Genomic DNA, 15,620 nt, shown 5'->3' with positions numbered 1-15,620 from the left:
GATGACGACATGTTAGAACTTGACATTAGTAGGGATGATGAAACCGGTGAAGAAAATAAGTTATGGAAAAAAAATCTCAATTTAAAAGAATCGGACAAGGATGATATATTACTTAACCGGAAAATTTCGTCAAATCATATACAAGCTGTTAAAATTCTTCTTAAAAAAACAGTTTGGCAATTCGATTCATGGCTTACAATTACCCGAAAAGGTGCCTGTTCGGCTCGAAAAAGAAGGTAAGTGGATTTTAAAACTACCCATGGATCCAGTAACTTCTCCCGCTACCCAAATTCATCACACTCATAATGATCACTGGGTCTCAACCATTTTAGATAATGAACATATCTATTTGTTGGATTCTTTGGGCAATGAGCGAAAAGATGATCTAATAATACCATCTTACTGTGTTCGTAAAATGTTATGTTTCCAATTAATATTCGATTCAAACAAGTTGCGATCTCATCTACTCCAATGTTCAGAAAACGAAGATATAACCGAATTTCCGTTGACAAGTAAAACCATCAGTCTGCGGAAAAAGAAAAGCGTCAAATCTATAAATATAAAAAAATATTGCATTTGTAACCTTCCAGAATGTTTTGATGATATGGTTCAATGCGACGACTGCAACAAATGGTACCATAAATATTGTGTAAATGCGCCATCTGACGTTTCGCTAGTAAATGCCGAGAGAGACATGTGTGGTCTTTGTAAATAAATGAGTCCAATAAAGCATTATTAAAAATATAGTTTACTTTATTTCTTATTTCAATAGCATTTATACATCATAATTCCCGAGATATTTCTTCATCCAAAATTATTTCGTAATTGCGCCATGTGTACCACGCCTTTCATATGAAAAAGTTTTTTATGTATCATATTTTCCAATACGTGTTATTTTCATATCCATTATGCATCTGTTTATGAAATAAATGTCAAATGACACTCTTGAAATATTGAAATGTAGTGTATTTTGATCATTCTTTGTTCGAACTGTTATTACTATGTTATTACATGCTCGTTCTTCAGAAATACCTCTTTCATTTGTTTATATTTGTTCAATAAATAATGTACATTTCTCAAATATCTCTGTCAATATGTTATTTTTGTTAAGAATGACACTTAATAAATGATTTCAATGTTTGTTTGTTTAATCAATGACACTTGTGCCCCGTAATAGGGCCATTAACACCTTTTCCCTATATGGCTATATTGGCTGCGCTACCGCTGCGTTTTCCCTATATGTTTATATTGGCTGCGTTAATCGCTGCGTTATATACCGACCCTGTTTTTTGTTATTATATAATACAATCTAGAAACCCGAGCATCAATCATTTAGCATATATTTCGACTTACAAGTGGTCTTGTATGTACAGTACTGTAAAGTTTTTTTATGGGAATCAAAATGCAAAATCGTACATTTTTGTCGTTTAAAACAATGGTTGATTGTAGCCTGAAACGGTGACGGCGGATATGTTACCAAGACCGATTTACCCATGTAAACAAATAGGTGTCAGGAATAAAATATTGGTGTTTTGTTAAACCAAATTACGGTCGATACCGATATAAATTTTAGTGATGACTGATGAGCTTGTGAAATCTGCAAAACGTTAATTATAGACATGAAGTGTACATGTATGTAGGCTACTGCCTACTGGTGTGCGTAAAAATTAAATACAGTATGTTTAAAAATAAATATCGGATATGTCTAAATATAAATATTAATATTTAAAGATATTGCGAATAACGGGGTGACAGAAACTTAGAAAGAAGATTATCAACCATGGCGTCTTTAGCTAATTTTTTCTCTCAAATGTTTTCAAAAAATGAAAACATCCCGGAAGCTGAATTAATCAAAAAGCCGGGCACAGGGAATCTTAAACCTGACATAAACGCTCACAAACCTGACCAGGCATGGAGCAAGTTAAAGAATCAGCAGAACATGGCGAACGTGGCATCACTGAAACCAGGGATGCCAATGCGAGAGGATCGGATACGGTTTGTGTGTATCTCTGACACCCATGCGCAGCTGGAGCGGGGTGCGCCCCTTGAGATACCCCAGGGGGATGTACTCATCCATGCCGGAGACCTCACTATGAGTGGGGAGCCGAGAGAGGTGGCTATTGTCAACAAATACCTCGGTATGTAAGATTTTTGAATAATGATTATAAATATTTCCATCAACATTACGGCCCAAACTGCTTTCGGAAGTCTCATTGGCTCCGGTATTTTTATATACTAAAAGTATATTTATAAACGCTATAATCATTGTCATGAATATCACAACTACATCACGATAACTTCACCGGTTTATTTACATTTCCACCTTTATCAAATCATTTACTTTGAAGTGGCTCACTCGAAACGGAGAATTATCTTTACCTTACGGTACCATTTTAACAGCATTTTTATGATAAGAAGTCCGGTTAAATATTTTGCGATGAATCCATTTCACAAAATTGTTGAAGGCACTCTCCCCCACAAGCACAAGATTGTCATTGCGGGAAATCATGACATGACCGGAGAATTATCTTTACCTAATCGGTACCATTTTAACAGCATTTTTATGATAAGAAGTCCGGTTAAATATTTTGCTATGAATCCATTTCACAAAATTGTTGAAGGCACTCTCCCCCACAAGCACAAGATTGTCATTGCGGGAAATCATGACATGACCTTTGATTCCGAATTCATGGCCAACAAGCACAAGTCTCGGTTCTTCACTTTTGACAGCAATGACAGCTATCAACAGGACCTGGCCAAGTACGGCGTGAAACACATCCAGAACATGCTCAGCAACTGTACATACATCGAGGATTCAATGGTTCAGATTTATGGCATAAACATCTATGGAAGTCCGTGGTAGGTGGAACACTACAGTAGACCAAAGGTTCAGTGTGCACATTATAGGGCAGTCTGTACATTTAAAGATAAATAATGAACTGATTTTAAAAGCCATTTTTGTTTTATCCACGAAAATATTGAGGCGCATCATATACTCGTAAATGTATTTATGAAAAAGTATACATATTGTCATAACGTTGGCGTTGTCTTAAGCATTAAAAGTTCCATAACTTTGGATAAACTAGGTGTGAACGACCATGGAGAAACATTTTAATACATCTACTTCTTTGTTCTGAAAAACCACTATTCGCATTACACAGTCAACATTTGTCTTCGTGTTTACAGGACGGTAGGTTCCGGGTCCTGGGGTTTCCAGCGGGCGCGAGGCAGCGGAATTGTGTCCATATGGAACCAGATTCCCACCAACACTGATATCCTTATAACACACATGCCTCCCCTTGGTAAGAAATAACCAAGGTGTCATGGCCTTATTTGTGCAGCGAAGGCTTTTGAATATGTAGTTACATACTAGTAGTCTGAGAGAAATGATCATGTGTATGTTACGTTCATGTAATACAAAAGTACAGTTTTGTGATTTTTACAGTACACTGGCCAGTACTGTTCAAATAGAATATTGAAAACTATGTATGCATCCTCAACAGTTTTAAAGATGCCTCTGAGGAATACAAATTGTGTTTAATTGTATCATTACACATGTAGGTTACGGAGACAGTGTACAGGGGACACTTTCCGTCGCCCGCCTGAAGCCTCTTTTTGGCATCCCTCCGATGGGACTCAAAGACCACGTGGGCTGCGTAGACCTGCTCAGGACCGTCCAGTCACGTGTCAAACCCACCTTGCACGTGTATGGTCACATACATGAAGGTAAGACGTATGCATAATTGTAATTCATGTTACAGGTGGAACAAACAAAATCCTTTTGGAAAATGGCAACATTCGACAGAATGAAACACTGCTCCTGAAACGCTGGTTGTATCATAATTAATATATCATTATAGGTGTTGGAACTAAGTGTTATCTTCATTAAACAATATATAGGTAATAGCAGAATGAGGCTTTGCATAATTAAAGAGGGATTTCTTCTTATGAGATACTTACTTGACAAGTGTTATATACCATTGCAGGTTACGGGATGCGGACGGACGGCACGACAACTTTCGTGAATGCATCCATGTGCACATTGAAGTATCGCCCCATCAATCCGCCCCTCGTGTTTGACTTCCCGCTACCGCCCGGCGTCACCAAACAGGACTTCATGGTGAGTGTCGATGTGCTTGTCAAGTATATAGTTTTCTTTGCGACTAAGCCATACATTGCATGAACATACATGTGTTATTTAGCATTAAATTGCCAACATGTGCCTTTTCCGAAAGAACAGGGAGTATAATCGTATTACAATCAGCTTGTCTTAAATTACTTCATTTACGTAAACAGGTCTGTGCTTCAGTACTCAACTTGCAGTTTAAACAAGTTGTCGCGTCAACGTGCACATTGAAGCAAGTATGCACATTGTATCTCAAACTGTATCATCAATTTCCGCTTTGTCTAGGATTCTCCGTTGAAGTGGGTGATCCCAACCGAGTGTGGGGAGGACTATGAGCTAGTCGGTGAGAACGAGGCTGAGGGCAGGTGTGGGGATATTGACAACCGTGTGGATAAAAACACTAAAGGAGCAGGGGAGAGTTATGATGATAATAATGTAGAATTTGTCGATGAAGACAAGGCTACCGGGGCTGAGGGCAGCGTTGACAACAGTGATTGTGATGTTGATGAAGCTGATGCCGCTGGGCGAGAATGCAGTCAGTGACGGGGATGTGGAATTTGTTGATCTGTATGGTACCAAAGAGATAAAAGGGCAAGCCGACAGTAAAATTGAGGTAGACTGTGTTGTGTCGCGGGGCAATGAAGATGCAAAAGGATGAAGTAAATGTGAATTGTGATCATACTAGTATATGGTATTGCAACGAGAGTGATATTAAAAAGGACTATATGGAATGTGTTGGTCTGGGTTGCAACATAGGGTTCTACTCATTATCATAAGATTAACTTGACAGTTATACTGTAAACAGTAAATATCCGATTGATACTGATGAATGTTAACGCAAATTAACACATGGTTATAATTGTGGTTAAATTATGGTGTAGCCATCAAAGGAAATATGATGTAATTCAGTAATGATGTATACACTATAGTGTTTGTCGATGCATTTAATAGGCACATCTCATACAAGGGGACTTGACAAAATGGTTAATCCAAGACATTCATTGAACATTTTCATGATCCGTCCAATTTGCATCTCCAAAATATCCAGCAACTGCAAGCCTTTTCACATGCAAACACAGACAATAGCAGAGCTAAAGGTTGATCCTTCCTCAGATGTGATTACTGGTATGAAGCATAAGAATGCACACATGTATTGTACCTGGGACCAAAAGCATAGTAACACTCCAAGATTGTAACGATGTGTATGTGTTGTTTTTAAATCTCTTCAGCTTCTTTCAAAAGGAAAGAAAAACAAAATGTACAAGCTTTAAACGCGGTGTATGTTCATCAGGGAATAATTCCAGATGTTTACAACATATTGTATTTTGTTAACTGTTTATGTACATGTATACTTTTTATACGCATACATACTACTCTGTGATAAACATACATTTTATATCAACTGTGAGATAATTAATTTTAAATAAATATTTTAATATGTTACTCAATTTATGTTCCTACACCTTCTGATTTTCATTTTCGCATATTTCAAAATGTTAAACAAAACCCCATGTCTGAAATGACTGCTGCAAGTTTGTCTCAAGCTCTGTGCAACTGTGGGTTACAGTTATCTTGTAGTCTTGTGCTATCAGATTTCATAAGTTACTATGTGAACACTTTTTAATTATTCCTTTTTTATAAGTGGGTTAATTTCAATTTTATTCTTCAAGGGCCTTTTAGGTTGAAACACATACCATGGTATGTCTGGTTTATCACAGGTAATACTGAGGGTCCAGTGTCCATTTCCATTTGGAGTTTATGTCATTAATTATCATTCTCATTCACCAGAGTGATAATGCTATGCATACCACATAGAGTTATCATTATCAAACCTCTGATGAATGAGAATGTTAATTATGAGTGTAACTGTTATCTTTTTACTTTTCTCAGAATATGTTGAAAGTGTGAAATCACTATTCTCTTTGTTATCATGAAAGTGTGGCTGCTTTTTCTCCCAGTCTTTCTTGGATGGTATGTTGACCTTAGAGACTATCACTCTTTCTTCTTGCTAAGACGGGCACATTTAATGTGACTATTTTTTTGGCAGTGATTGTAACTTCTGTCCTAATAGAAACACTCATGCCCTTTTTGTCACACCTATAGAATTCTGCTCATGTTTTATGCTGGAGCTTCTGTCTTTTATTTATTTGAGAGTTAATTGATATATTGGGACTTGGAATGTAACTCTTCTGTGTCCTGTTGCTTCAATTGCTACAGGGATTTTAACTTGATCGAGTGTCAAATCAGCTGTGGGGAGTAACAAAATTGATTTTATCACTGGGGAATCCCATAACAAATCTATCTTGCATTGAATGTGCTCCAGTGTCTCCGAATTCGCTATGATCTGAAAATGTTCTCATCTCTGCAAGGTAAAAATGAATAGTTGTTTTAAAAACCTTCCAGCACTTCATGAGATATGGAGCAACACCATTTGTGACAGACAGATGGAGGGACGGACGTACAGACATGAGATATGGAGCAACACCATTTGTGACAGACAGATGGAGGGACGGACGTACAGACATACAACTCAAACACAAACAGTATGTCCCCCCATTTATGACAGTAATTGCAATATTGACTGAACAAGTCAGACTGATGGATTCTGATGATCTCATAAAAATGGAAGACAACAGATTATATCACTTAATATTTTATTTATTCAAAATAATAGTATTTATTATATGCATGCCGGTGAGTAAAAGATTTATCAGTGAAATTAAAGTAATATTTCACACTTTCAAACAATGAAATAATAATTTGATATTTTTCACTGTTTTTAAATGCTAGCCTGCTCTCACTTCCATAAAAAACGTCAGTGCACAAAGAGCTGGGACTCAATTTCAATGACGTCATTTCAGAAACGTGAATCAATTTGGGGTGCTTTACATCAAATGTTAAACACTTTTATCACCATTCAACTAATCTTTGAATTTGTCTTCTTTAAGGAATATTGAAGTGGTGAACAACACAGAGTCATGACTAGGAAAAATAGTTATTGCACACCGGACAGGCAATGCCTAATGTGTCAGATGAAACATCGTGCAAATGGAAACTACCCTTGAGGCAACGGCTCATATCTGAAATACTTTCCTACATGTTTTATGTACATTAAGTATAAATTATTAATTTTTATTTTAGGTTCACCTAGCTATGACAACATAGTTATTGCTCAGCATTTTTTTACTACCATACAAGGTTCATCTTTTCTGTCATGGATTTCAAAATCATATTTGAAAGGATTGATGTACATGGTAAGATTGTTATTAAAAGCACTGCTACCAATTAAAGTAATGTCTTTAAAAACAAGGCACACTTGTGAGAATAAAAAAATACATGTAAAATAGAAATATAATTATGTAGAATAAAATATAAATTTCTATTCTAACGAGGTAAAAAAATATATTTGTTACAAACTGACAGTCAAAAAGAGAAACATACTAGTATATGGATCATATTTTCAACAGTGTTAAGAATTCTTATAACAAGAACTGTTCAAGAAGAATTGTATTTACATATAATATAACCCTGTAAAAATATACCAGCACTTTCATTTTGGTGTGACACACAATGAAAAGATTGCACAATCATTTTAAAGCTGAAATGTACACACAAACCTATATACTCTCTCATTTACAATAAACACAGACAAGTAGAGTAATACAAATACTTAAACAAAAATAAAAATTCTCCCATATCTGGAACCTGGGACTTCAGAATTTTAGTCTGAGCTGACTGTTAGTCAAGGCCATGACACAATCTTGATTAATAATACTGATAGGCTGAAATACTAGGATGATCTGTTCAGTTCCATGTTATAGGAATGGCAAACTTTGGACTTAGCAGGAGCAATAAACACTAATAACAACAAGCATAACAATATTATAAAACAGAACAATTTACTAATAACTGAAACAGGGTGACAGGTAGTTGCAGGTAAAACTTAATCTCAACTGTTAAGACTCAATATTCGTTCTTAATCCTGATTAGCTGAAGTGTTAGGATAATCTATTCAGTTCCAGGGTAGAGTAATGGCAAGTTCTTGGTTAAGTAGGGATTTCTTTGAAAACCGATGAATATCAATAAAAAAAATAATAAATAAAACTAAATACTCGTGGCTCAATCTTCTTTCTTCTTGACGATTGGCTTGCCCAATAGTTTGAGGAGCATCAATCTTATCAGTTCTATAGTAATTGGAACAGCAAACTCTGGCTTCAGCATGTTTATCTTTGGAACCCGCCCTGAAATTTAGAATGAGTATTGTACAGCAATGGGACAAACCATGTGCAGTGGTACCAGTAATCTCTATTTTACTTTGATGCAGAAACATTTCTTACAGAACTAATTTGAGTATTGATAACTTACACAGTACTAGTAAATTCAAAAAAATTGAAGTCTTTGACATCAAACTTGCAAAACAAGTTTAATTTCATAATTGAAATATTCAACTGGTCATTTACAGAATGTTCAAAACCAATACAGTTCACATATACTGGTACCTGTCATAATGTCCGCCCACTTAAGCAGATACTTGTCACCTTTCCTCTGCACAACAGCTGTTGCTGCATCTATCAGGATCGGGAACCGATACGTCAACTGGCAAAATACCATGGACCTGGCGTGGCAAGAATCTTCTTTTTAATAATGTTTATAAGTATGTTTACTTCAGATCAAATGATCATAGAGTATTGTCAACAATCTACTGTTTGCCTCTTATTTTCAAGAGTATCCCTTACAATTACTAAATAGTCTCTTATATTGGAATCTATAAAATGGCATATGAAATTTACTTAACCCAAAGTTGAACAAAAAAGCTCTCTGTCCTCATGCACTCAATGATATTTTTGTAAATCATTGAACCTTTCTATTCAATTCGATAATGAATTGAAAGGGCCTCCCTCTTCATCTGCCATTATCGATTGTGGTTATAGTTCTAAAGAAAAAATATTACCTAAATAGAAAATAATGCTGTCAGACAGTGTATTCAAATACAATGTATATCTTCTTGGATGAATAATATCACTTAGCTTGTATGAAGTACATGTATCTCTGCAAAAATTGGGTTTGAATACTATATATTTATATACAGTAATTAACATAAAGTGAGAATTAGTGTCACAAGGTTTTACTGTGAAACTAATTTTCACTTTATGAATGATCCATGATGTAGGACTGCATACGTGTGCATGTACAAACCATTTAAAATCAAAGCCAAACTTGTCCATCCATCGCTGGTGGTATATTGCCATGACGTCGCTGTCATAGTTGCCTTGGGTAATGACCTCGTCAAGAAAGTGGGCCGCAATCTTACCACCCTCCATAGCATGGTGAATGCCCTCACCTGGACAATTCATGGAGATATAAATAGTGAAGAAATACATGCATTAAATTGATTATGACTTAAAATTCATGAATGAATGCAAGAATGTAATCTATATTATTTGATTTAAAATAACAACATAACCAGTGTGCGTATACCACATGGTAAATTACGTCATTAATGCTACGTCGGAAGGCAACATTTTTCTTAAAATAAGGACTTAAATCAAAGATAACTTTTCTTTCTTTTCCATTTTAAATAAAACAAAGAGCAGTCTATGCCACTTAAAAGAGCCCCTTCTTCATCTTATTACTGCAGTTTAATAAGGCCATTAGTTTCATCAAACACTTCGACAAACCTGTTTCTATAATAATGTTTTGACAGTGCTCCGTCCAGGACGGCCGTATTGTGAAATGGTTTGTAGAAGTGTTTTAAAAAACTAAACTCTCAATCAAACTCTGGTAAAAGACCGAAGTCAGGGCTCCGTAATTCGCCTAGACTGCACTTTGTTTCATTTAAAATCGTGAAAAAATAGTGAAGTTATCATTGTTAAAAGTCTTTATTCGAAACAAATATTGCATTCCGATGTAGCATTTATGATGCAATTTATCACGTGGTGTAGACACATTGATAACATAAAACAGCAGTTTAGCAGTGTTCTACACTCGTTATACCTTAATTGCATTAAGGATGATGCTTATGTTACAGTAGTTATTATGGATCCCTAGAAAGTAAGTTCCGTTATATTTGATTTCCAAAGATTATATCTTTTCCCATACCAATCAAAATGTGAATTCCCCTTTTACCTGTGAGAGGGTCAATCATGCCGGCCGCGTCCCCGACAACTAGACAGTGGCGCGCATAGCTCACCTTCTCTCCACCTAGACGTAGGCTTGCTAAAAACCATTAACCAAGAGGATCTCATATTAAGTACATATACCTATATTTCATAGTCATTTTACATTATAAGTACAGGTAAATGTTGTCTACACAAGCCAAAGGCCAATGCTTCACTAACTTAATTACCCGGTACTAAGCTTTATGACGAGCGATTTATAAGTAGTGACAACAAAGAAGGCTCATTAGAAACTTGAACAGATCTAGACAATGTGAGCCAAATGGCCCTATCATACCATATTGGTGCAAGAAGGGTATTGTATTGTTTAAGGAAGAAAAAAAGAGCAGAAATGATGATGCCCTGGCAGGCCGATTTCAGTTGGTTCTAACAAAGATATTGATACTGTCAAATCCATAACTACACGCCCATGGATACAATGGAAGAGACTAGGGACACATCATGATGAAAATTTTCAGTGTGGTATTTGATTTTAAAGGAAAAATTAAAAATATGCAAGGTTTGCTTGTTTGATACTGCACCTGTTGACCACAGAACAGAAGCTGGTAATGTTGACAAGGCATTTAAAAGACTCTCGGTTCGTGAAAGCAAAGAATGTGGGCGAATTAAAAGAATGTGGGCGAATTAAAATAATGAGCTTCCTGTGATTGCTAGGCACGGCAAGAGTGTCATATAAGCTCTATATTTTGACAGCGATAGAATTATAGCCTCAGTACCTGAGCACAGAAGTATCACAGGCATTTATAGGGATCATTTTCTCTCTGCTATTATTGACCACTTTAAAACGAAAAGCCAATGTACCGAGATTAGAGCAAAATCCACCTCTCACCATGTGAATGAATCTCACATCAAGTTGTTCCTTCACAGACATTGTTTTGAGAAGCGCAGTGTCGTTGGAAGCACTTTACACCAGTGTATAAACTGTGTACCAAAAGAAGAGTTTACAAAGGCATTTGCAGACAAAATTTCATGGCTAAAAAAGAGTGTGGATGCCAAGGGGGAATATTTTTCGGGATTAAAATAGACATATCTGCCCAAGACACAAGCTTTAATGGTAACACTCGGCTGTTGCCAAGACTAATTTAACGCTGCTTGTACAATTACCGTAAAATTATATTATATGTAGTTTGTACAAAAAATAATATCGCTTATAGTATTTTTGTGAAACATTCAATCAAATAACAAGTGTATAAAAGTAATCCTTAACAGCCACAGGTACAATGACTATATTTGACTTTGTAAAACATTCTCACAACTTCAGTTTGCTAACCTGCCTTCATACGCTCTATCTTGAAGTCCTTGCCGAGTGCCCGGCTGATGTTTGGGTCTTTGGTCATGAGGTGGTTGTGCCAGTATGGAAGATCCTCCTGCGTACACTTTGGGTTCCCCGGGATGATGTAACAGCAGAAATTCAATACATCATTTGGGTGACGGAATAAGGCAGCATAACCTGGCAATATATGTTGGGTGTTGCACTATTGGAAACAAATTTCAATAGTTAATATCCTAAATTTAACATTTTCATTTATAGTACCTTTAATACTTACATTTTAAATCCAGTGAAGTGTCAGAAATTACTGCATTATGTCAGTTATACTAAAACTAAGTTAAGAATATAAAAAGAAGTCTTTCTTTTTTGAAAATTACATTAAAATACTGTACAATAAGGACATGCACCTGGCATAAGATCCCTGTTATAAAAGACCACACCATCAGCCTTAAACTTATGTGTGCCACCATCCACATACGCACGAGAGCATGTGCTATCTGGTGGCTTGGTAACGAGCCCAAGCTTCATGGCCAGTCTTGATGGGGCACCATCACAGCATAACAGCACCTTTAAAAGGTGAGAGAAAAGTTTATCTTACACAAACTTGCATCTGGTGCGATGCATAAATTATGTAATTCATAGACAATTACTATTTTGCTTGCTTGTATGTATGTATTTCTTCTTTACACCTTCCGGTCAAGGATAACCCGTTAAAGTGCAAGCACTTATTTCCAACATGGTCCTTTTGTTTTTATGCTGAAGGGACAGCACGCGAAAGAGACAGACCCCTTGGTTCTTTTATGTGCTTGGTGAAAAGCACAGATACACAGGATACAACTTTCCTGGGTTGAACCAGAACGGAGTACACCACTTTTCCAAGCACTACCCTTGAAATGCCTAAATGCTTACATTGCAAATACATATTTCTAAATGTACAAACCTTGCAAAATGTCACTATGAATAGTTTTATGGTGTCGTACTAACTGAAAAACTCTGTTGGAAAGGCAAACAGAAAAAACTTCTAATACTCCAATATCTATTGATATCTTTATTGTGAAACATAGTTTGCATACCCTGGCTTCGTAGGCGATATCCGAGTCTGCTATGTTCACCTCCCACAACCCATCATCCTCATTAAACTCTGCTGTATCTACCGGCTGTTCTTCCTTCAAATCTGCCCCCATGCTATAAAATCATACAAAAACACATGATAGTTGTAAGGACAGGCCTCTTTCACGCTTTTTGGGAACAGGTTTTTGTACCTTATTTAAAAAAAAAACAATTTGTCAACATTGTGAATAATGCATGGTTTTTAAGAATTTAAGAAGCTTTGTATAAATTAATTGCATTCAAATTTGTATAAATATAAAGAGCCTTTAATTTCATACTTTAAATATTTTTACATATTTTAATACTTATTACCACAGTAGGTAAACGTGAATTTTTTTGTGCAATTCTGTCAAAAAATGAGACAAAGCTTGAATGGGGAATTCATCAGTCGTTAAATCTTAAAGCTGTTAATGATTTACATAAAACTACCGTTTAGCTGCCTTAGCAATAGCTTCATCTAGCAGAATACGCTTGCATGCAAGAGCAGCTGGTACGTCCCCATATCCCTCCTTACTCTTTCCAATAAAACTGAGTCCACTCGGACTCACCAAGCCTCCATTGTCTGACTTTTAGAAAATAAGCATTTTAAGTAAGAGTTGTCTGAATTTTATAACTGGAGCATGTAGTGTGTAACCAAGATTCAACATCTTTTACTGGTTTAGTTCAAGTTAGAAAACTGCCATCTATAATCAAACAAATTAAGGAGCCATTTTAAACAGACTCTCTCCCACCTACCACATAGGCCTTGCCCTCCTTAATCAGCTGATCGTACAGCCCCATCTCCATCAGTATCTCAATGGCTGTCTTACACACGGCATCCCCGCAGTACTTGTCTCGGGGAAATTTCTTCTTCTCCAATAGCAAAACCTTCCAGCCTAACTTGGCTAAAAGAGAGAGGTACATGAACACATAACAGAAATATGAAGCATTATAAAAGAAACCATCAAGTCATTTTTAGATCGTTATGTTATGATCATGTTCTTTTTACTTAGTTAGATATACAGTTAAAATGAATGAAGCAGTCAGAAAAGGCAGCTACAAGTGAATATTCTGCTGCCTCAAAAACGGGAATAAAAGTAAGGATTTGTTTAACAACTTGGTGTATTAAAGGTGTAAAGGTTCATTAAAACCTTTTAAGGAAACATGGAGAGGGCATAGAAACACAAAACTCAACAACGTCAATTTCTAGTCTGTATTGATCTGTCACAATCAAAATCGAACCATACCCAGGAAATATGCTGCCGTTGATCCAGCAGGGCCAGCACCAACAATGGCAACATCGTACCAGTCTGTCTCCTTTGACTGAAAATCAACATCAGTTATCACATTTTTGAAACGACACCATAATAAATATTCATAATTATTCAAAATACCGGTAGTCAACAATTATCAGGAACAATGAAACCAGTCTTATTAACACTGGATTTTACATACATGTACACGTCGTTTGATAATGATCAAGCAATTCGGTTCCTCAGGCACATTACGGGTGTTTAACTGCCAAGACTGCAATATCTTCAAGACTTTTAAATTCAATCTAGTCAACAGCCTTTAAACAAGAATCGATTATTTTTCAAAATGCAGGGTTATAGTCATTCTATATGAAACAGTTTGTAACGTCAGGAAGCTATTAAAAATAATAATACATGTAATCATCTCACTACAGGGAAATAGTTTTCTTTCAATTAAGGTTAAGGCTGCAATGAATTGATGACCATTTGTTCATCCAAACCATATGGATATACATACAAATAACAATACATCATTAGTTAACAACAGTTGCTTTAAAACTTTAAAAATTGCAAATTGAAAGAATTTTTGTAATGTCACTTAAATGTGATTATAATAAAATTGATAAAAAGGTTACATGTGCCCCACTAGCTCTCCTCATATAATTATAATTATTAAAAAATCCCAGAAAATTCTTACCTTGCCCCAATGTTTGTAAGTTAGAAAACACATTCCATTACACTCTATTCATCATGAATAGAGAGCATTGGAATAGAATGGTAATAAAGTATCCCCTGCAGTATTTAAAGACCAGTAAAATATATATCACTTATTCGGTGTGTAGGTTACCCTGATAGCTGGGAGTTAGGGTGATTGGTCCCAAATGATACTCACTATTATTTTTTACAACAAATGAACTTTGAATCATAATAGAACATAGTAAATGTATATCAGGGTTCTCAATAAGTTTCAGTTGAACCGTCTCAAATAGTAAAGTAACCGACCAACTTCTACTTATTCTACTTAAAATTCATTTCGTTTTCCAAATTTAAACCGGCCCAGTTGCCATTTGAACCGGCCATTTTGGCCGGCAGCTGGTTCTTATTTAGTCTAAAATAATAGACGTGTTATACGGATTTGCCATATCAAAAATCTAAAAAAATCCGCCAATGTACAATTATTTGGACTAGTTCTTATTGAGAACACTGTATATAATAGCAATTTCAAAACTTTGTCCAAATCATGCTGCTCAAAATATTAAAATTTAGCGACGCCCCTGATGATATAGCTGTTGTGCTTATGTTTCAGATTTAAGGTTCTGAAAGCTTACTTCTTCACTTTTTAAATTTGGTGTGTGTCAGCTCTGATGAATGTAATAAGAATTTTTATTCCTTTGCGAAAAGAGGGCAAAGTATTGGTAAACCATTTGAATATAAAATATACAGATATTATGTAATAGATCTATACCTTCAATTTATCTTCAGGAAATTTTACAGGAAAATCTTTAACAGTTTTCTTTACTTTAAATTCTCTAACAGACACAAAATAAAGGACGACTGCAATGAACACAATAACCAAGCATGCAGAGAGAGGCAACATTGCTGGTTGCTGTCACCTTCTGTGGATGAAATGCAGTGTAAACGAACTTTGCACCCCAACACAGGATTGGTTGTTGACAGGACCCACACCCCGAAGTAATTAAAATAAA

The 15,620-nt window shown here is 35.8% G+C and overlaps 2 protein-coding genes across 3 annotated transcripts; one reads left to right on the top strand and one right to left on the bottom strand.

The window, feature by feature from the left end:
- Positions 1-1,491: 1,491 nt before the first annotated feature.
- Positions 1,492-7,212, top strand: LOC128231300 (metallophosphoesterase MPPED2-like). 2 transcript variants are annotated; one of them, XM_052943937.1, is made up of 7 exons: positions 1,492-2,138; positions 2,622-2,859; positions 3,187-3,302; positions 3,562-3,726; positions 3,987-4,120; positions 6,530-6,669; positions 7,075-7,212. In XM_052943937.1, the coding sequence occupies exons 1-7, from the start codon at positions 1,781-1,783 to the stop codon at positions 7,106-7,108; spliced, it is 1,185 nt and encodes a 394-aa protein (XP_052799897.1). In that variant the 5' UTR covers positions 1,492-1,780; the 3' UTR covers positions 7,109-7,212. The 2 variants fall into 2 exon arrangements, with proteins under 2 accessions (XP_052799897.1, XP_052799896.1); XM_052943936.1 differs by lacking the exons at positions 6,530-6,669; positions 7,075-7,212 and adding an exon at positions 4,412-5,569.
- Positions 7,213-7,258: 46 nt separating this feature from the next.
- LOC128231299 (conditioned medium factor receptor 1-like) lies at positions 7,259-15,521 on the bottom strand. Its single transcript, XM_052943934.1, has 11 exons — positions 15,380-15,521; positions 13,909-13,984; positions 13,418-13,566; positions 13,112-13,248; positions 12,646-12,757; positions 11,980-12,139; positions 11,573-11,752; positions 10,253-10,342; positions 9,323-9,467; positions 8,626-8,741; positions 7,259-8,367 (listed from the first exon to the last, which is right to left on the bottom strand). The coding sequence occupies exons 1-11, from the start codon at positions 15,509-15,511 to the stop codon at positions 8,246-8,248; spliced, it is 1,419 nt and encodes a 472-aa protein (XP_052799894.1). The 5' UTR covers positions 15,512-15,521; the 3' UTR covers positions 7,259-8,245.
- Between the last annotated feature and the right edge of the window lie 99 nt (positions 15,522-15,620).

The sequence above is a fragment of the Mya arenaria genome, chromosome 4, assembly GCF_026914265.1.
Source record: "Mya arenaria isolate MELC-2E11 chromosome 4, ASM2691426v1".
Taxonomy (NCBI): Eukaryota; Metazoa; Mollusca; class Bivalvia; order Myida; family Myidae; genus Mya; species Mya arenaria.
Note: the sequence above shows the minus strand (reverse complement) of the source record. Positions and strands in the feature narration are given on the sequence as shown.